This window comes from Colletotrichum paranaense, assembly GCF_030867605.1.
Source record: "Colletotrichum paranaense strain IMI 384185 chromosome Unknown Scaffold_2.1, whole genome shotgun sequence".
In the NCBI taxonomy this organism is placed as follows: Eukaryota; Fungi; Ascomycota; class Sordariomycetes; order Glomerellales; family Glomerellaceae; genus Colletotrichum; species Colletotrichum paranaense.
Genome location: NW_026848960.1, coordinates 1,387,118 through 1,407,099, shown reverse-complemented (window position 1 = coordinate 1,407,099; position 19,982 = coordinate 1,387,118). Strand labels below are relative to the sequence as shown.

General features: G+C 50.6%; 8 protein-coding genes across 8 annotated transcripts; 5 read left to right on the top strand and 3 right to left on the bottom strand.

The window, feature by feature from the left end:
- Window positions 1–134: 134 nt before the first annotated feature.
- Window positions 135–2,584, bottom strand: CPAR01_02354 (calcineurin-like phosphoesterase; the record flags this gene model as incomplete). The annotated part of the gene is made up of 7 exons (XM_060486642.1): window positions 135–251; window positions 321–1,152; window positions 1,217–1,709; window positions 1,764–2,055; window positions 2,111–2,234; window positions 2,299–2,311; window positions 2,380–2,584. 7 exons carry the CDS (start codon window positions 2,582–2,584, stop codon window positions 135–137), a joined length of 2,076 nt encoding a protein of 691 aa, XP_060353970.1.
- A 1,592-nt stretch (window positions 2,585–4,176) lies between these two features.
- CPAR01_02353 (uncharacterized protein) lies at window positions 4,177–5,082 on the bottom strand (the record flags this gene model as incomplete). Its single annotated transcript, XM_060486641.1, has 1 exon — window positions 4,177–5,082. The coding sequence occupies one exon, from the start codon at window positions 5,080–5,082 to the stop codon at window positions 4,177–4,179; it is 906 nt and encodes a 301-aa protein (XP_060353969.1).
- Window positions 5,083–7,075: 1,993 nt separating this feature from the next.
- Window positions 7,076–7,690, top strand: CPAR01_02352 (uncharacterized protein; the record flags this gene model as incomplete). Its single annotated transcript, XM_060486640.1, has 3 exons — window positions 7,076–7,219; window positions 7,410–7,525; window positions 7,681–7,690. The coding sequence occupies 3 exons, from the start codon at window positions 7,076–7,078 to the stop codon at window positions 7,688–7,690; spliced, it is 270 nt and encodes an 89-aa protein (XP_060353968.1).
- Window positions 7,691–9,137: 1,447 nt separating this feature from the next.
- On the top strand, window positions 9,138–9,435 carry CPAR01_02351 (uncharacterized protein; the record flags this gene model as incomplete). Its single annotated transcript, XM_060486639.1, has 2 exons — window positions 9,138–9,362; window positions 9,415–9,435. 2 exons carry the CDS (start codon window positions 9,138–9,140, stop codon window positions 9,433–9,435), a joined length of 246 nt encoding a protein of 81 aa, XP_060353967.1.
- Window positions 9,436–11,162: 1,727 nt separating this feature from the next.
- Window positions 11,163–11,556, top strand: CPAR01_02350 (uncharacterized protein; the record flags this gene model as incomplete). The annotated part of the gene is made up of 2 exons (XM_060486638.1): window positions 11,163–11,221; window positions 11,292–11,556. 2 exons carry the CDS (start codon window positions 11,163–11,165, stop codon window positions 11,554–11,556), a joined length of 324 nt encoding a protein of 107 aa, XP_060353966.1.
- Window positions 11,557–12,537: 981 nt separating this feature from the next.
- Window positions 12,538–14,561, top strand: CPAR01_02349 (uncharacterized protein; the record flags this gene model as incomplete). Its single annotated transcript, XM_060486637.1, has 4 exons — window positions 12,538–12,752; window positions 12,809–12,889; window positions 12,947–13,281; window positions 13,333–14,561. The coding sequence occupies 4 exons, from the start codon at window positions 12,538–12,540 to the stop codon at window positions 14,559–14,561; spliced, it is 1,860 nt and encodes a 619-aa protein (XP_060353965.1).
- Window positions 14,562–14,673: 112 nt separating this feature from the next.
- On the bottom strand, window positions 14,674–15,983 carry CPAR01_02348 (cell wall glycosyl hydrolase YteR; the record flags this gene model as incomplete). The annotated part of the gene is made up of 2 exons (XM_060486636.1): window positions 14,674–14,775; window positions 14,844–15,983. 2 exons carry the CDS (start codon window positions 15,981–15,983, stop codon window positions 14,674–14,676), a joined length of 1,242 nt encoding a protein of 413 aa, XP_060353964.1.
- A 2,347-nt stretch (window positions 15,984–18,330) lies between these two features.
- Window positions 18,331–19,664, top strand: CPAR01_02347 (uncharacterized protein; the record flags this gene model as incomplete). Its single annotated transcript, XM_060486635.1, has 4 exons — window positions 18,331–18,685; window positions 18,800–18,965; window positions 19,036–19,449; window positions 19,553–19,664. 4 exons carry the CDS (start codon window positions 18,331–18,333, stop codon window positions 19,662–19,664), a joined length of 1,047 nt encoding a protein of 348 aa, XP_060353963.1.
- Between the last annotated feature and the right edge of the window lie 318 nt (window positions 19,665–19,982).

Below are 19,982 nucleotides of genomic sequence, written 5' to 3'. Positions count from 1 at the left end.
GAGAGATCCTGCGAGCGATCTTCATGCGCCAAACACCTGATGGGCCCAGATATACCAATGTTAACACCACGATTCCCACACCCCTCTGGATGCTGCCTTTGCACTTGAAAGTGGCAACTATCTACAACTCAATATCAAGCACTGGTGGTGTTGTAGCCGATGCCCAGTCCAACGGGACAGTTCGGCACATTCGCCTGCCACGCCTCATTGCTCTTTGCGAACGCGGGCAGATACGAGTTGGTCGTGAAAGTCTATGAGACAAGTCAGCTCATCACATCCAGGTAAACGACAGTCCCCCATCCTCCCGGACATTGACTTACGCTAGGAAGATAGTAAGAGACGTCAGCAGACGTATAGTTGCCCCCAAGAGAGCGCAGAACCGAGACGACGGAACCCGCAACATAGTCCAAAAAGATGAGATCAATCTTGTCGTCGTCGGCAAGCTCACCGCTGGTGGGGAAACTGCCGTTGGCCTGGAAGAAGTCAGGGTAATCATACGTCGGGATCTCGCTGTGCACGGTATCGTCTCCGTCGGTGCCAAAGTCGTCGGTGGTCGTGTACCCCGGTGTGACGGCTTGGCGTCTAACGATGCGCCCGCCGGCGTAGGACCTCTTGGAGAAGTGGTCGTTCGTCACGTGCGGGTCGATGCAGCTGTCCACGGCCGAGAGGGCCGGGTTAACCTGTCCGAAGCCAAACGAGTCTGACGAGAGAGAACGTCTGCGCTTGGAGGGGAACCCGCCGGATTCGAGACCCGCGAGGACCTGGCGCGCGAGAGACCAGTCGACATCGGGGATGTACTGGAAGCCGTCGGTGAAGGGGGAGACGATGAAGGAGGAGTCGTAGTCGAAGGGGCCCTCGGCGAGGTCGAAGCGAATATGGCCCGTGTTGGCGAGGATGATGCGCGGCGTGGCCTTGCGGGCCTCGGTGACGATTGTGGCGGAGAGGGCGGTCGTCAGCAGGGAGAAGATGGAGCCGGCGGACATGTAGGGGGCGCAGGCGATGCACCACGTCTGGGGCGCGCAGCCGTAGAGGGAGGTGAGGTTGAGCTTCTTTCGGGTTGCTGTGATGTTTGCGGAAACGGCGAGGCCCTTTGTGGTGTTGAAGGCTTTGTGCTGGCTGCCGACTGCGTGGTATTCGAAGGTGAGAGTGTTCCTAGGAGATGTAGTCAGTAACAGACTGCGGACTCGTGACGGTGTGTGTGTAGTAGTCTTCTTACCAGTCCAGGTAGCGGCGAGAGTACGTGATGCTAGAGTTTCCGGAAGTAGCCGTCTGTCCAGCAGTCACGTTGACGGCCTTTTGAGACGGGTGAGGCACGCCCTTGGGATACACGGCGCCCTTGTAGCTATCCGACTTGACGCCACTCAGCGACAGCCAGCCGACGGTCTCGCAGTACCGGCCGGACTCGAGGGCGGTGGACTTTTCGTCGTAGACGGCAAAGTCGCGGATGTGGGTGTGGCCGCCAAAGAACTGGACGGGGGTGTCGGGCTTGACGGCGCGGATGGCGTCGAAGACGGTCTTGAGGGTGCTGCTGCTCTGGCTTGGGCGGACGGGGTTGTGGCCGATGACGAGGAAGAGGTCGATGGGTTCCGTGTAGTCGACTGCGTCGAGGAACCATTGCTGCTTGACCATTGTGGCGGCCTTTGTGACGACGGAGGCGTTGGAGTTGCCGGTGAAGTCAAAGAGGACGCCGAAAGCCATGATTCTGAGGCCTATGTAGGAGTTGTGTCAGATATCGAGAAGACCAAGGCAGAGAGGTCACATACCCTTGGGGGTGGTGAAGTATCTGTACTGCTTGCCAATGGTCTCGAGCGCACCCGTGCTGGGATTGCGGATCTGAACGTTGCTCGTCAAGTACCTATCACCGTATACCTTGGCAAACTGGCTAAAGGTCTCGTACGCAATGGCGGAAACGTAGAGCTCGTGGTTGCCAATGGCCAAGACGTCGTAGTCAATGTTCTCAAAGATTGGGTTCGACAGCTGGCCGTTGACGCCGGTGCCATTGGCGTAAGACGAAACGCCAGTGGCATCGCTGATTCCTGCACCGTCGTGCAAGTCCTAGATGTGCGTTAGTAAAACTAGTGTTGAAGATGGCTCGTGAGCAAAAACTTACTCCGGTGTCAACCACCAGCAAGTCAACATCCAGGTCCTTGGCTTTCTTGCGCATGTGCTTGACGAAGCTCACAAAGTCACCCCAATCAGCACCGTAGTTTTGCTCGCGAATGTGTCCTTCGAGCCTGTAGACATTGTCAGCATGAGCCATGCGAGACACTCGTTAGGGAAGGGGGTTAGAGATCGTACCATCCGTGAGTATCTGTGCCGAGGCTGTTAGTATACACGAAGTTGCACACTAATTTTGTTTAGAGACCAAGTTTGGCTTACCAGTGGTGTGAAGAAAGTTCAATTGACCCCACGAGAGCGGACCACGAGGCGCGACGGCGGCCGCTTGCGCATCGGGCTGCGCGCGACGAACATTTCTGGTCAAGACGACGTCTCTCTCGGGATGCTCGCAGCTCTCGCAGGCGAGGGCCGGGACGGCGCCGAACGCAAGGGCGAGGGAGGCCCAGACGCTGTTTTCGAAACGCATTGCGACGTGAATAGGGTCCCAATGGAACAAAAGAACGAACGGTCCAACGTCTGGAAAACCTTATTCGCAATTCTGTCTGGCGAGCTCAAGCAACGATTGACGAGATCCTCTGAGCAGGTCAGCAAGGCCCAGGATACAAGGCGTGGGAACGGCATGCAACCAAGCTCTTAAGAGATGCGCTTCCCGCTCAAACAAGCTTTTTCTCTGCAGGAGCCAAGAGCAGGACCTGGAGACGGCGTGGTATTCCGGGCAGCTGCAGCTCTACCGCGCTGACGCGGCAAATGATAACCCATCGTTCTCCCACCCCTCATTCAATATCTCCATCGGGGGCGACCGAAATCGCAATTCGCAAAGCTGCTATCTCGCTATCATCCAAAGCAACAACACATCCTGGGCACGTGTGATAAAGCAGCTGCCCGGGATCGCTGGGGACCGAGCTTCCTCTTGTTATCTAGCGCGGCCGATGTCCGCGCTCCAATGGACATGGCGGGCCCGCATGGGATCTCGTTTAACGTGCCGTCATTGCCGGGTTTCCCGAATGGCGATCGCTGGTGATCCACGGGGTGCTTTGATTGGTTTGCATGTTGGCTGGATGTTTACTAGTCATGTCAGCGGAGGACCTGGAGATTAATTGCAGTAAACGTCACTCGAGAATTGGTGGTTGACTAATCCTCAAATTGCTCGAGTTTAAGAGAGTATTGTTCGTCTTTGCTGTGTAACCAATCCCATCACTAGATACTGCATAATTACAATTCGTTCCAACAATTCAACTCAAAATGACCAATCTTTTACATTTAGACTCGATTACCATCTACTTTAAGAAACACTCATACCTTTCTCTGTTCAAAGGGTCTTCCTTTATTGATCTGCGAACCCGGTGGTCATATGCGCGATCAGCCGGTGACAAGCCAGAGTCACAATTAGTCATTGAGGCCGGCCTGTGAAGATTCGAGTATGAATCTCAATAACGGACCAAGCCTGTAGTCAGGGCGTAATCAATTCTAGCTCTCAACAGCACTGTGATGGCTACACCACGATAAATTGACCTGGGGAGCGATAAATTTTGAATGAGACATAACATGCTGACCAGTCGTAGAGGTGGATCCCAGGGTTCTAAAGTCATTTTTTTCGTAATGAGTTTCTCACCATACTGACTCACGTGCTTAGGAAATGGATAATGGGAGGCTGCTTCGGACTGAATTTCAATGAGGGTTCATATGCTCCCATTCCACCAGTGCTTTATTTCATCATGGAACTCCAGTACCCCAACAAGGGGTAAGTGTCTAATTGGAGCTTCAATTATACCTCGAGGCGGGCAGCCGCGCAGAGACTACTTGCGGCTCCTACTCCTAATTATCGCTACCTACCCAACCTACAATTAGAACCTTCGTTTTACACCCTATGCAGAATACATTAGTACGGTCAAATCACCCTCTTCGTCACCCATTAGTTCGAATCAAACTACTCTGCGAAAGGAATGCCAACAAAAGAGCTTAGAATTCTTAAGGATCAATCCAATTTGAGTAGATACATTGCATTTAACGACCTGCAACTTGCGGGATTCACCCATATGATTCTGGCTGTGCCATCATCTAGGAATCACTTGAAAGGCGTTGAAACAACATCCCGCCAATCTCGTTCGTGTTCTTCGGCGCGGCGTAGTCTTTCTCATCAACCACCGCCTCCCAATTATCTCTGACCCTTTCAACAGTCCACTCCTCGTTGCTCGACCCCTTGAAGCCCTTTGTGTCGCCCAAGAAGATTCGATTGACGATCCTCCCCTGAGCACCAAGGACTTCCCCATTCACCTTGCAATCCTCGCTGGTGAGCCATACGACGGCACGCGCTGGCTCAGAAGCAGGTAGGTTGGCCTTCATGAATCCCCTCATCTGCTCGGGGGCGTTGGCAGCAGTGGTATCCGTGTAAGCAGTCGTAGCCACCGAGTTGACGTGGATGCCATGCGCTTCTCCCTCGACAGCAAGCGTCTTGGCCATACCGATAAGAGCCGCCTTCGCAGCCGCGTAGTTGGAGATACCGGGCATGCCAAAAATCGTGTGAGAGGTAATCATGACGACGCGACCATACTTCTGCTTCTGCATGTGTGGCCAGGCAGCCCGAGTAAGGTTGTAAGAGCCCTCCACGTGGATTGAGAGCATCTCCCGTAGGTCGGCGACGGTGGTCTTGTCAAAAGCCTTGTCCTGATATGTACCGGCATTGTTAACAACGATGTCGATGCGGCCAAATGTGTCGATGGCAGTCTTGACTAGAGACTCGGCGACAGACGGTTCAGTGACGGAACCGACGCAAGCGATAGCTTTGCCACCCGCCTCGACAATGGCATCAACGGTGGACTTGGCTGTTGCTGGAGTGGTGCTGTTCACGATGACAGAAGCTCCTAGACTGCCGAGGAGGATGGCTTGTTGACGGCCGAGTCCGCGGCCGGAGCCGGTGACGATGGCGACGCGGTTGTTGAACTGAATAGGCTTGGAAGAAGACATCTTTGAAGTGTTTGATAGAATTTTGGGGGATACGAAGTTGTTGTTGGACTTGGTATTGCAAGAATATGAGCTTGTGTTCGAGGGTGGTTGATTGAATGTTGTTGATTGTTGGTGATGAGATCGAGGCTGGAAACTTGGTATTACACTGGGATACTTATAATTATCTTCTTGAAACTGAAGAGTGAGAGACCTATTGTATTCTCGTGATGTGTCTGTGACTACGCGCCGCTAATACTGAGGCTATTCCGTTCCGCTCCGCCTATAGTGCTTCTCCATAAGGTAGGCATCGCCCTTACGTCTGTACATGATTAGCCTTTTGCACGTGCGCGATACTCGTAAAGTCGTTAGGAGCCAATCGCGGACTTCTCAGATGTCTCGTAAGCAAGGCATTGCGGACTTTCCTCGAACATGGCTTTTGGGAAATACTCTCCTGCGCGCGGGTCGCCCTCTCTCTTGCACAAAGAGCACGGACTTCAAGATCGGGACAACCAGGAGTCCATCATAGGGACCCCTGGCTTCGTTTGTCGCCGAGATCCTCCCGGCCCAGAATGATTAGGGAGGGCATACGAAAGCTTGCATCTTGTTTTCTTTTCACAACTATTTGGTATCACGAGGCAAGAATATGGCTTCACGATTTGTTAAGATACTGCTTTTGCTTCAGTAGGCACTTCTACGGTGAGTCGGGCTCATACCGCGATAAGACAAGCTGACAATCGATTTAGGTACATGCAGCATCGTAAGTACTGCTGGCAAAATAATCCTTTAGCAGCCACACCAATCAGATCAAGTACTAGAGGTATGTCGCAAACTCAATCACTGTAAATCCGCAAATAAGCTTCAAAGAATTTGGGAGTTTATGCCACGCACAACGCCTAAAGTCCGCTACCACGGAGAGCTTTCGATACGCTTATGTCTCCGAACAAATTATCCTAAGTCTCCGAGCGGCCTGGAGTTCGGCCGACCGTGTGGGGCTAATGCGACCGGCGATAAAAAAAAAAAGGAACATCACGTCTAGATAGAAAGTTTAGCGGAGATGAATGAGATATTCGCTGGCATCGCACAAGAGAGCGAAAGAAGTTTTCCGGTTCATACATCAAGGGTAGGGCAGGACGATTTCGTCTCAGTCTATACCATCATTCTCGACAGATAAGATCGATGATTTCTTTTTCTTGACATTACTACTTGTCATGAGAAATGACAACCTGCATTGGGCATATGGAATGGGCTATAGGTGACTTGAACAAACTAGTCTAGAACGAGGTAAAGAGAGCAGTCGATTTACTGAATGAGTGCAAGACCCACGTGTAGAAACACGTGGCAGAATGCTTGATAGGCGCTGATACTATTCCCGGTTCGTGGCACTACTCTGTATACAGTGATTTCCTCCTTATTGGAGCCTGTTTGTGACTCGAGCATCAAAGCCCGCAAACCCGCTGAATCACTGGCTAAAACCATGTAGAAAGAGCAATTTCCAGAAATTTTGTGCTCGGTACTCAAACTTTTCGCTAAAGCAGCATCCTGTTTACCTCCGTAGGGATGAAGCAGTCTAGCACGGTACACGGCATTTCTAGTATCCGTGTTAGGCATAAAGATCATCACTTTAGTTTACGCCCTTATTTGACAACGAATGAGATTACCAAGGCCGCGAGAGAGGCCGCAGGTATGATAATACAGTTTAATAAGAAACAAGGTCAATATAACTTTCGAGGCCTAGACCAACTTTCGAACTCTCATACACCATCCAGGGAGGAGCGTGCTAAAAAGCAGCAAGAATATCCCACTGATGTTGTGTGGAAGGAAAGTTCAGCTGACTCAATCACTGTAGCTATTGACCTGGCGAAGACATTTAAAGGCCAGCATTCACCTGCAAAAACGGAAACGGTTCGTATCGCTACAACCTGGTTTTGTATCTCATCACAACAGACCTATTTCATTATAGAACCCTCAAGACCTTCTATTTAAAGATCTTTCAACTCCAAAGCCGAGCATCACAATGCGTTTATCAGCCATCTTCCTCGTTGCAGCTCAAGCTGCCACCATCGTTGCACAAGCTTCATGCTTTTGCGAATGCAACCGAACCCCCGATGCCTCTGGCTGCGCCGCACTCCCGCGACCAGCTAGTGGAAACTGCGCCGAGGTGTGCAACCCGCATGGAAGATGCCCGAACTGGGTTACATGTGGCTGAAGTTAGGTTGTGAGCCATGACAGTAAGCTTTTCCTCCATTCTCGCTTTTGAGCCATGATGTCCAAGCTGCTCGGATGCGCTATTTTTATTGGGACCTAACAAGAAACTAGAACGTCGCCCAGCTAGCAATTGTTGGCTGTAGCACTATCTGTTTGAGTTTGAGTTTGATTTGATCAAATTCTACTTGGCTTGGGCTGCTTTACTTAGCGCGATGCTTGGAGGATGGTGGGATTTGGCGGATAGCTGTAGCACTCTAAGGTAGTTACCAATCCGTAGTGCCCTACTTTGCCGACGCAAAACAATGACTAGCTGTCTGGAAGATCCCCACGCTTGACCTCTACATCGTCTACCACTAGCGGCAGCCAAGTTACCGTGACAGTTCACAGTACTTATGATCTCCTCTTTATACTTAGCTTTATCTGACTTGCGATTCGATTGTACGTCTTCCAAGGATTCTGATCTAATTTATAAATCCGATTACTGTAGTATCGTTGTCATGCTCATTTATACTCATTTATTATGAGGTTGAGATTATATGGTTCTGACAAGGCTTTAGGATGCTAGCATTAGAGCTATGAAGACTTGGCATTCTTGTAGCAAGATATGTTTCGACATTGTTTATCGATTTGATCCAAAACTGGGTAAGATACTCTGACTATTCCGTAGTACGAAGACGGGCCGAGTATTAATGTTGAACCCGAAAGGGTGAACAAGAGCCGATAGTCACGACTCGGGGCGTTTAGTGTTAGCGATTATCTCAATAACGATGTTACGTTCAGTTGAGTACTCTCAGGCTGCGGCCACTTTCTCTACACCGAGTGTCATGACTACGTGGCGATTGTCAGGTTCTCTCGTTCTTTTGACGCGGTAGGTCTGTTATGAAGTCGACAGCGATGCCCTACCATCTTACTGTGAGAAATTCAAGGGCTTGCAATAGACCATGATGTGGAAGTCTGGAGACTTTCATCGCGCAAGATTGGCTCATCCTCGGCCAGAAACAGCTTTTTTAGAGGATTTCATATCTTTGCTCTTTTGGGGTGACCTGCCGCAGGATAATCATAGTAAGAACGCAGCAGCCGGAGGCGCAGTTTAATGTTGTACAGGACGAAAAGCCGGTCCTTAACAAATGCCCGGCCCTCTCGTTCTGACAAGCTGGTAACGGGTACCTTCAGTTCCGATAAATCTGGCGGTAACCGTTTCCCGTCTTCATTGTCAAGTTTTCCGTAACTTCGTAGTAGAAAGCTTGTTCCCCACCTGCTTCCAGGCGAGATTGGGCAAATATGAAAAGGCCCACGCACCTGAGAACGGTCTTGTTATGCTATCGCAGGACTTACCACGCATGACCTAGCACGGGCCTATAGTAGATGGGCAAGATATGTGTGATACACCCCGTTGTTAGACCCATAATGGTCTGTCGTTTAGGTAAACTTTAAGCTAAATTTCCAACTCCAGGTCATGAGCAAGTCAAGATTCGTATTAAACCCTGTAAGTAGGAAGCTCTGTAAAGTCTCTCATATTAAGCGAAGGCAATACCTAAGTAGGTAGCAGGCTTCTTCTAACAGACCGGGGACCTGGTCTGCCGATCTCTGAGCATGCAATCTTATTCACGGTGTCTTTCCTATTGAATTTTCGTAAGGAAAGTAATTAGGAAGAGAACCAGAATCGCAATGGAAATTTGAGAAGACCTTTAAAGAACAGTAAGTCTCCAACTCCGTCAGGCCATAGGGATCATATTGCTAACATAAGGTAGTCTATTCAAGCGTAATATTTAGTTTTGGAAAAATTTGAGACCCTCACCACATATTCAACCTTATTTCCTTCGACACTCACAACTTTTCTACACCTCAGGTGGTAGTTATAAGCCTCAAAAATGTTGTGCTCAAAGGCCCTCGCTGTTCTGGGTTTATATGCCACGATTGCGTCGGCAGCGTCTTGCCGGACACAGAGCTACCGAGGCACTGTGTACAAGGAAGGCTCGGCTTCTGAGTGTACTGCATTGGCGAATGCTGTCTGTCAGGCTGGCCAGAGTCAGGAAAAGCTGCGATACAGTTACGATGGGGATAATTACAATGAGGGTAACGGATGCGCAATCGCAGTAGGTGCCCACAGAGCCCCAAATACCTAAGACCATTCTGACGAAGCTTTAGGTTACATGCTGCACAAGGTAGCGCAGCCTTTCGCTGTCCCCAAAAAACAGTTGTTTGATGCTCCACGAAGAGCGAGACCTACGCAACTAAGCTATTGACTATTATGACCAACTTTGAGTTGACATCGAGCGATCTCTTGAGGGTTGTAGGCAGCAAAAGACATAGAGGCGTCAAAGTCCATAAAGAGTATGAGCAATATAGACACAGTTCAGAAGGATGAATATGATGCGAATGAAGGTGGTACAGGCAGAAAAAGCAATCCTAGTCATGTCGGCCGCACGTCGCGGCGGCCCGCTGTACAAATGTAGTCCTCTCGCCCTGAGGCACATCTAAAGTTTTACGTGCATGTGCTCTAAGTTTGGTTCAACCCAAGTGACGGGGAATGCCCGACTCCCTCGCCTTTCTCGGCAGGCTTGTCACCCCTGTGTTGATGCGATGGGTCCTCTCATGTATAGAACAAGTTTCGAAAACTTCCACCCCGGATTCGCCTCACATCAGCCCTCGCGTACAGGGGCTTGGAACTGATATAGGGCTAAAGTTACCTTGAATGAGATATTCACCACATACCTACATTTTGCTTGCCTATACCGCCATTTGTTTACCTGCTTCCAGGAAAGACACTTGCTCAGTCGGACTCAAGAGCTAGACTGCGTCATCGTCTTACCTTCGGTGGTACCTTCGTCTTTCGCTGGCAAAAAGTACTAAGGCAATGCATGACGCACGTTCTGTCTTTTTGGATTGAAGCATAGATTCTTAGATATTCAAGACACGGTCGATGAATTTTTAAGAGTGATAAACCCGAGCGTTCATCTTAGATTTTGGGTGGACTACCGAAGGCATCTTCCCGGTTCACATTGCCATCATTTGAGACAAAGTCAACGTACTGACGAAAGCACGCAGAAGATTCACCGGGAATTTTCAGACGGCAGCACACGTCAACTTGCATGACAGGCGTAGTCCGCGTAAATGTAGTTCAGGGTAGGTAGTTCAGGAAATCGGATGACACGATGCTGGGCCTATCCCTCGTCTCAGCATCTTTCTCGTTGGCATGACAGTACATATCGGTACTGGCTTGCCGAATGACCACCCTGGACATTGGATGAAACCTATGTAACATGCTGCCATACAAAACTCAATTTCCCAACTCAAGGCTACTCCAGACTGGATCTATTATCCTGGATTCGCAAAACCTCATTCCGAGCTCTTGTCAAAGATATCCCGCAAGACAATTATCCGCAATCTTCAAAAATTTCTCAGTTTCTTTTTCCATAACGAACCGAATATTAAAGCTTAAAACCATGAACCTAGCATGGCTCCGCCCAAGCCTGACACACCCCGTGAATCAAGACCCGAGTTCCATTAAGCTTGGTTTTGAAGCCGAGTTTCGCAGGGTATCCGCGGGTGGGCCTGCTCTGTGAATGGGCTTACTACCCCGTATTATCCAGAACGGAGTACTCCTTTCGGAGTAAGCGATACTACCTGGCAAAACAGCTGAGGACTTCAGCCAAGATGTTTAGGAGCTGAGACTTTTGCAGATCATAGCCGAGCTGATGATCAATAGGATCAACTCAAGTACTATAAATGTAGATAGGAGTTGCTCACTTCATAGTTTTTGTCTCAATTCAAACCATCACAACTCAACCGCATTTGTCGTGTGCTTCTTACCTACTTAGATCTTATAATTCCCAATTCAAATCTGCTGCGCAAAAATCTTCGATTACACAATTTCCATTCACACCACTTCGACAATGCGTTTCTCAGCCATCATCTTCACCCTCTTCTCCGCCGGCGTCCTCGCTCAAAATGGGTAAGTCCAGGCTGATCATGTTGTTCCTCTTGAGATGAATTCTCTTGCTAATCAAGTATTCGAATTGAAGATGCGGCTTCCCGGATGGACCTGATTGCCAATCCCTCGGCAAGGGCGCCAATGGACTGGAGCAATTCGCAGACCCCGATGGCTGCTGCTTGCTACCCCTCCGTTGTGGCAATGGCGATGGCGGCGAGAGATGCGAGCGTGTAAGCGGTGCTAGTGCTGGCGGCGCGACGAACGGCAACACTGGCAATACTGGTAACACTGGCACTGGGAGGAACGGAAGGAACAGAAACAACAACAACAACGCCAACAAGAAGAGGCGCATTTAGGTCCCATAATAAATTGTTTACATGGATGTTATACATGCGATGATATACGAAAGTTGCCCACTGATACTTGGTGAATCAAAACATAGAATCAGGGAGATGCTGAGCAATATCAAAGTTCCTCATGGCCTTCTTGCGATGGTACTGAGTGTGCAAATGATCAAATATCATGATGAGATCTAAAAGTCCGAACAATCAAATCGGGCTTGGCAGTAGAATAGAGGTTGAACTTGAAGAAAGAGAGGTGGATACGAACCTTTAGGAAGGCGCCTTGGCCTTTGGGGGGGGGGGGTGTCCAGCTGTGTTCTAGAAAATTCTGAGACAAAAGGGATACAGGGCGTGAGAAGGAGAAGAAAGCCTTGGTCCAGATCGCATTGATAGTCTTAGACTTTCTGACTTTGACTGCCCTTCGAGGCAGTGTATGGGCGGCTGCCTTCAATCCATGACTTGAAGACAAGCTCATAGTTGGCATTCCCTTCCTCATCGAGTTTTAGTTCAAACAGTCAATCAACTAGGAAACGCATGGCACTTAAGCTCAATCAAGCTCCTTACTATCATAGCTGCCCTTATCAGTGTCTCTCTATTTGTCATTGTATATATGTTCTTTGGAGAATGTATCAGACGATCTAGCGATAGAGGTCATTCAAAGTAGCAAAAATAGTGACAGCGATGGCCTGGTGGAAGCAAAAATGAGGAAGAAAAAGGCGGCAGCCTGTAGGGAAGGAGCGAGAATAAACGAAGTAAGGGTGGTGCCTTCCAAGGCAAACATTTCCGTGCCCTCTTTTCACCTCCCTCCCAACGCTCGCAGATTTTTCATCCCACCCACCAACCCGTTTAACTTACCTGCCTCCTACCACCCATCTGAGGATCCGGCTCACCTTCTGTTCTCACCTCCCCCACCTTTGGGCCTCATCTCGCAACAGGCCTCACCTCAGAAGAGTCGGTCTAAAGTACTTTCCCAGCTTCACTCCCTCTTCTTTACACATGATGAACGTCGCTTCGATGGACCTCGCTTCGATGGACCTTGCTTCGATGGACCTCGCTTCGATGGATGATGCTTCCATCTCGCGTTTTCTCCGAAGCCACCTGTGGGGACCGATACCTGGTAGCATATCCGGCCCTAACCCGGTGGCCGTGGCTATGAAGCCCGTATTCTCTCGAATGCTGGAGAAATACTTGAGTCGGACAGACTCCCAAGGGTACATCCCACCAATCCAGATACTACTGCACTTGATAGATGACTGAGACTGAACAGAAATCCCGACCCCGCCAACCTAGCCGCCATACCCGTGATGCAAGCATTGCAGGAAGCTTTCTTGAGCCGAGAAGGGCGCTGGTAAATATCACGCCGATTTTCATGGACGTACTTGAAAGATTACTGACATCAAAATAGCAAGCCCTCCATGCTAGATCTCGATCAACTCCATCGAAGATTGACGACGTACCCAGCTCATCTCCCGGACAGCGACTACCTCAAAGACCTCGACCAGAAGATCGTCTTGGTGCAACAAATCAATCAGCTGTGTAGAAATTTTCATACGGATGTCTCGATGAAGGAGCTCCACTTAGACAAGGCTTCGTTCTGGTCTACGTTGATGACCATGGACTTGGAGAGATTGAAGGAAGTTCGATGCGACCTGGATGATATGACCAGCGCTAAAGCTAAGAGGCTTCTACTTACCGATTTTCCGGTATGGGCCATGGCAACGCCAATGCTTCTCCGTTCTTGTAAGGTACGCCCCAATCCGCTGCAATCTAGTCTACTAATCCTTTGCTCAGTTATACGAGGGTATGCGAAAGAGCCTTCCAGGAAGTATTCTCCGGCCAAGCCGCTGAGGAACACGTCCGAAATCAAACATGTGAGTCTCAGATGCCCCTCAACAGGTATTGGTGAAAGTAGAGAGGCAGAATTGACAACCTTCACACATAAGGTTCTCCGACACAACAGCAACCGCTGCATCATCACAAAGCTACGAGCCGACGTCTATAATGTGATACATATCATTCCACCTGATCTATTGAGATCGAGAGCCCAGCTAATCAAGTCACTGAAGGGGATGAGATCCTGGTATACAGATGAACGCATTGATGCGCTTCTGAAGAAGCTTACGTCGGAGTCTTGCCACGAAAACATCATCAACACTCGTCGTAACATGATCTGCATGCACCTCCAAATGGGCACGCTCTGGTACATGGGAGAGTTTATGCTGAAACCGATGGGTCGCCCAGTTCAGGTGGTTATTCCAGTTCCGGCAGAAGATCCGACTGAAGAACCTCAAATGAAGACCGTATGGGTCTTGACGTTGATCTTCCATTGGCTTCGGAAGACGGAGTTCCCAGACATGCAGCAAACCATACCTTTCGACACTGATCCCCGCCAGCACTTCGAGGACCTTGATCCCCATGACTTAGGAGCCGTAGATTACAGCACTGCTCATTCTATGGTCGGCGGAGATATCGTCCGGATCTTCGCCTACGATGAGAAGGACTTGCCTGACTGTGACCTTTTGGATCTGCGGGCGAACCTGTATACGGCATTCTCGCTAGCTGCTGCTGTGGACCCGAGAGCCTACAAGTTTGAAGGCGATGGCGACGATGAAGGCTACAACCCAGAAGACGACTTTGATCAGGAAATAGCTACTACAGCTCGCATGCGGATGCAGATGAAGAGGGACGAATCATCGTCGAACCCACGCCGCCGCAACACACCTTCGGCGGCTGCCGACATACCGTCCCATGTTCACCAAGATTCGAAACAAGTTGAGGATGCAGCGGTGAGCCTCAATGAAGATGCAAGAGAGGATACGGCCAAGAGCGACAAGATGGTTGACGAGATTCAATCCTCTACTGCCGAGAAGGAGGAGCAGGCCGAATCTTCGCCCCGTAAGCCGAGCATCATCGACACTCTCAACAAGATACGGCACAGAATGGGTGATGTCTTACGAACATTCCAGAAAGTCCTCCTGCGTCGACGAGAGGAGCGGGCGGACAAGAGTGGTTCAAAGTGACCGCTCATCGTACAAAAATTGTTCTATTGGTCCCCTGCGCCAGCATACTGGACTCCGTTCTCTACTTTTATTGTTAAGGCAAATCACAATTTGATTTCTCATTACACGGCTTTTAATTCTTCTGCTCTAGGTACAATTCGTACTCATAACTGGAAAAGAGGAAGGGAGCAACACCCTTGAGGTCGTTCTCGAACAGAGGCATGCTGGCATAGTACTAGAAAGAAGGATCAGAATTGAGGGCCAATCAATGTATTCATAGCACGGAATGATACTTTCACATACCTCAAACGTGCCGTTGGAGCTCAAGCTGCCCGTCTGCACAGTCCATCCCCAGACGAGAGCATTATCGCTCTTGCGCGTCTCGGAGAAAGTGTCCGTCATCAACTTGTAACCGCTAAGTGCAGACCTGAGATAGCTGTCGCCTTGTATATAGCCCAGGCGAAGACTCTTGAGAAGTCCATACACAAACATGGCGGAACCAGAGCTCTCAATGTAATTTCCCCACTGGCCCTCAGTACCAGGCGTCATGACGAGCCACCACCCCTTCGTCTTCTCATCCTGCGCAGCCACAACGGCGTCCGAGACGTGCTGCAGATACCCAACCAGACGCTCGCGGGCCGGATGGTCCAGGGGGAAAAGCTCAAGAGTGTCGACGAGAGCCATGACGTACCACCCAACAGCGCGTCCCCATACGTTAGGCGAGGCGCCCGTCTCCGGGTCAGCCCAGATGGCCTTCTTACTCCAGTCAAAGCCGTGAAGCGGCAGGCCGTTTGTCGCGTTACCCAGGATCGTACCCGCGGTGACGAGGTCGAACTGCAGCGCGATATCGTCCCACGCGGTGGTGTTATCCGGCTCGAACTCGGCGGTCCAGCGGGCGTAGAAGACGTCTAGCATGTAGATGCCGTCGAGCCACATCTGGTCTATGTAGACGGGATAGCGATGGTAGAAGCCGCCGTCCGGGGAGCGGCCTGTGCGGTCGATTTGGTGACGAAGGGTCTGCGCGGCGGTTTTGTAGATTTCGTCCCCGGTGGCGTTGTAGATGTCGAGGAAGGTGTGACCGAAGCGGATATCGTCGATGGAGTTGCTGTTGTTGTAGAGGAGGATCTCGCCGTCTTGGGAAGGGTAGAGGAGGATGTCTGTGGCGTGCTTGACGTAGTCGTAGTATCGCTGGTCGCCGGTCCGCTCGTAGGCGCGCAAGACACCGGAGTAGAAAGCTGAGATCGTGTAGGCGTAGGTTGGCTCTACGCCGTGCTTGATTTGGGAGTCGGCCATCCATGTTAGGTACCGGGGTTCGCCGTCGAGTTTGCCGGGGTTCAGCTTCTCGTCGGGGGCGATGGCGAACCAGCCGTTGGGGAGGGAGATTGCTGCGGAGGACAGGGGGGCGCTGGCGAGCGCGGCGGCTGTGAATGAGGTGATCTTCATGTTGACTTGTACTTGACTGCTGCTCGGCTAGATATTTGAGACTATCGACGAGTCAACAACTTGGAGGATGAAGATCGAGCGGACGAGGGTAGTATACCATCATGGCATCCCCCAAGGTTGACTATTTATACAAAAGCCTGCCTCCCAATGGAAGCACCACCGAGCTCAAGAGATCTCGTAAAGCTCTGCCATCTTCAAGGTTCCCCTCGCCCTAACTCCGTCCAAGATCGGCCAAGAGCTGGCCAATTTGACTGAGTCGTCTTGGTTCCATTCCATCTGCAGCTTTACTTATCCGATGCGTGAATGTGAACATAGAGTAAGAGCTCGGGATGGGGAAGCCACTCTTGGCATATGATCGCCTATGGAAAGCAAGGCATGATGTCAAGTCGCACACCACATAAGGTGGTTGGTTCGAGGCTCTGGAGCTTGACGGAAAAGCAGATCTGTCTAACACTGCGGGGCCAAGGACCAAGGTACTCAATTCGCTTTGAAGTTTGTGGGGATGATCGGGAGAAGAGACCGGCCGAAGCGGGGAAGCTCAGTAGTCCGCTCTTATGCTTATTTTCACTCCAGGGAAACCCCGTATAAGTCATGGCCTAGGTAAGGTAGCTGGGGACGAACTGAGGTCACTGGCAATTTTGGACAATGTGCAGTTTCCATAGATCCAGAGCAAGATGCTTAGTCTCTGAATAATCTCCGACCTGTACCTGTTCGCAAACTCTTCTACGCTGGTGCATTACCGAGCCTTCCTCACATCACTCTGGGTGCCGGAACGATGTAGCCAGCCGGGAATATGTCGAACATTTCCTGTCGGTTCCTTCCCAGTTGTTCAGGCTGCATGCAGGATGTCGTTTTCTCTCTGGGAACTCGGCATTCATGTTCTCCAAATTGCCGATAAGTTTATACACCAATCAGAAGGAAGACTGGTGATGTAGCTAGCCTGGTAAGATACAGAACGATTTGATTCCTTCGGCGATCGTTAAGCCGGCTGGCCTGCCCCCAATGCTTGGCGTTTCCTCCATTGTGAGAAGGCGGTGACCCGGACTCATATTGAATCTACCATGCAGCATCAGCATCGCCATTTTGCCAAGCCCAAACACAGGGTGACTTATCCGTTCACAAGCCAAGCACTTTTCCGCACATTCGGAAGGGCGCGATGATCTTTCCTTCCTCTTGTCTTTCTGTAATAAATCGAGTTTTTCTTCTTAATCTGCTAAAGACAGCCGACAAGCCGACATTTTGGTGTGATCTGCAGGGAGTGACTGTTAATATTCGAATTGCATATAATTTATGATAAATAGCTATCTTGCAACTTACCACGCGTGATACCTCCTGCTCATTATTACCCGAGAGATACCTAGTAAGAAGTCACATAAATCATGTGCATAATCGAAGTGCCTTGGAGAAAAGCCTCAGCAGAAACTGATCATCACCCTAATCTTATTTTTCAATGTTTCCCTCATTATGACTTATTAAGTTCATGCGGCAATTCTCATCAAGCCCGCCGGACCCTAACCCGTCGTCTCCCTCGGGGCCTATCAAGTGCGATGATGAGGTCAGTCTATCATGCGTACCTTAGGGCAACAAGTAGGTGTCGTAATAACTTGTCGGCGAATATTAATGGCCCTTCGTACTCTATCACTGTTGTTATTCTTAATGTTTCTTCACAGTGCTATCATGTCCCAAGCACAATTCGCTACCCGCAACTAACAGCGTCGTTCCTGCGAGACATGCATAGCCTCGAGAGAATATTAAAGAACGAACACGAAAAGAGAAAGAAGAAGAAAAAGAAAATAGGTAGTGATGGTGATAGTGATAGAGATAGAGGTAGTGAGGATTTGTTGAGCAGTGTATTATCCCGTCATCCATCTAGAAAGATGGGGTCACTCGCCTCATCATCGTGACCGCGCAAGTTGGCGTGTCTGGATACCCGGGCGTTGACTCAAAGCCGCTAAATCTTGACTCAATCGTGGTTCAGCGGGTCCTTCTACCCGTCCGATCCAGCGCCGGTGCGAGCGGGACGCCCCATACGAATTCCAACGAAGATTACCGAGAACGGGCAAATCTCAAGCTACGGGATGGGGGTGGGATAAGGGTCCGTTCACCACAAACTTTCTAAAAAGCCTCATTTTCCAACCTCAGAGAACTCCACCTCACCAATCACGTCAATTATCTTCAACTTCACTCATTCCTCTCTCAACTTTCAACATCCAACCAACGCGAAGCTCAACAACGCTGCTCTAGACACCAGCAGACCACCACCCCATACGAGGTGTACACTTTGACTTACCCAGAGACGAGATCATCAAACTAAACCAACAGGCATCATCTCTCACCTCAACACATAATGGCGGACTCACGAACAATCCACCAACCAATCCACCCCTCCGTCCGCTCCAAACTCGACCCGGAGTACGTCGCCCTCCACGACTCCATCATTCAGTACATGGAGCCCTCCGAGGCCAAGCCCTGGGACCCGGCCTCGCGGTCCGCGCCGAACCCGCTCGCGCACACCACGCAGAAGCTCTCGCCCGTCGGCAAGCAGTGGGACGAGGATATCCCCGGCGAGGAGATCCAGGTGCGCGTCTTCGTCCCCGAGGGAAATCAGCCTGAAGGCGGCTGGCCGTGCTTGGTCTGGCTTCACGGCGGCGGGTGGGTGAATGGTGGGTTGGATAGCGAGAATGGGTTCTTGACGCATGTTTGTAAATGTTAGTCATCTCTTTCTCCCCTATTTCCCTCTCCGTATGAGATCTTCATAAAGAGATGAAGGTTTTGGAAAACATGACGCAATGAGTGTTGATAGAGTATCAAAATAGATGTAAAGTGCGTTGTCGTCACGATTAACTACCGCCACGCCCCGGAACACGTCTACCCAGCCGCCGTAGACGACTGCCTCACAGGCCTGAAATGGCTCTACGACCCCTCCAACGCCTCCCGTCTAGGCATCAACACATCCCTCGTCACAATCGGCGGCCTCTCAGCGTTCGTTACCCCTTCCCCCTCCATCCCATCATCCACAAACCATGTGCAACAACACTGACACCCGCCCCAGAGGCGGCAACCTCGCCGCAATCCTAACAATGAACCTCACTCTCTCCCCCACCCCCATCTCCCCGCCCCCCGTCTCCCAACTCCTAATCTGCCCCGTAATCGACTCAACCGCAACCCCCTCAACAGGCTGGTCCGCAACCCGCCACGTCCCCTGGCTAACGCCCACCCGCATGGGCTGGTACCAAGACCTCTACTTTTCCCGCGGCGAGCAGGACAAGAAGGAGTGGCGGGCGTCCCCGTGCTTCGCGCCGCGCGAGCTGTTGGCCAAGAGTCCCAGGACGTGGCTCGCTGTCGCGGGGGTGGACTTGTTGACGACGGAGGGGTTGGCGTATGCTCAGCTGTTGAGGGAGAACGGGGTCGAGGTTGAGAGCGCGGTGTATGAGGGGGCGACGCATTCTGTGCTTGTGCTTGCTGGGTATGTTTTCTTTTCGACAAGTTTGGTTTTTTTTTTACTTTGGGTTGATTTGCTCGCTGCTTGCTTGGGCGAGGGCTGATATGCTGACTTCTTTATCTTCTAGTGTGCACCAGATTAGCAGGAAACTCGTCCATGACGCGTGTGCTGTCTTGGCAAAGGGCTTCGGGACCTCGTACGATCCTGCGGCGGCTCCTATTCTTTCCCAAGAGGAGTAGATTATGTCCCGAAAGGGTAACAGGGGAAGAACCGAACGGAACGGCTGGTACTTGAGATGATTCATCAGCCGTGAAGATGTTGTCCTAGACTCGTAGATGGCGGGTTCCTAAAGCATTAAAACGGGAAGATGGAGACAAGCACAAAAAGGTAGCAATGAAGAAGCATAAAAGTGGCACTTGTCTTTTTATATCGTAATTACAAACCATGTAACCGTCAATTACTTGAGAAAAACCGTGAACGATCTCTCGTCAGGTCTGAAAATACATAGTTGACGTTGAAGACGACCTAGTCTATTTTCCTAGAAAGCGTCTTTGTAT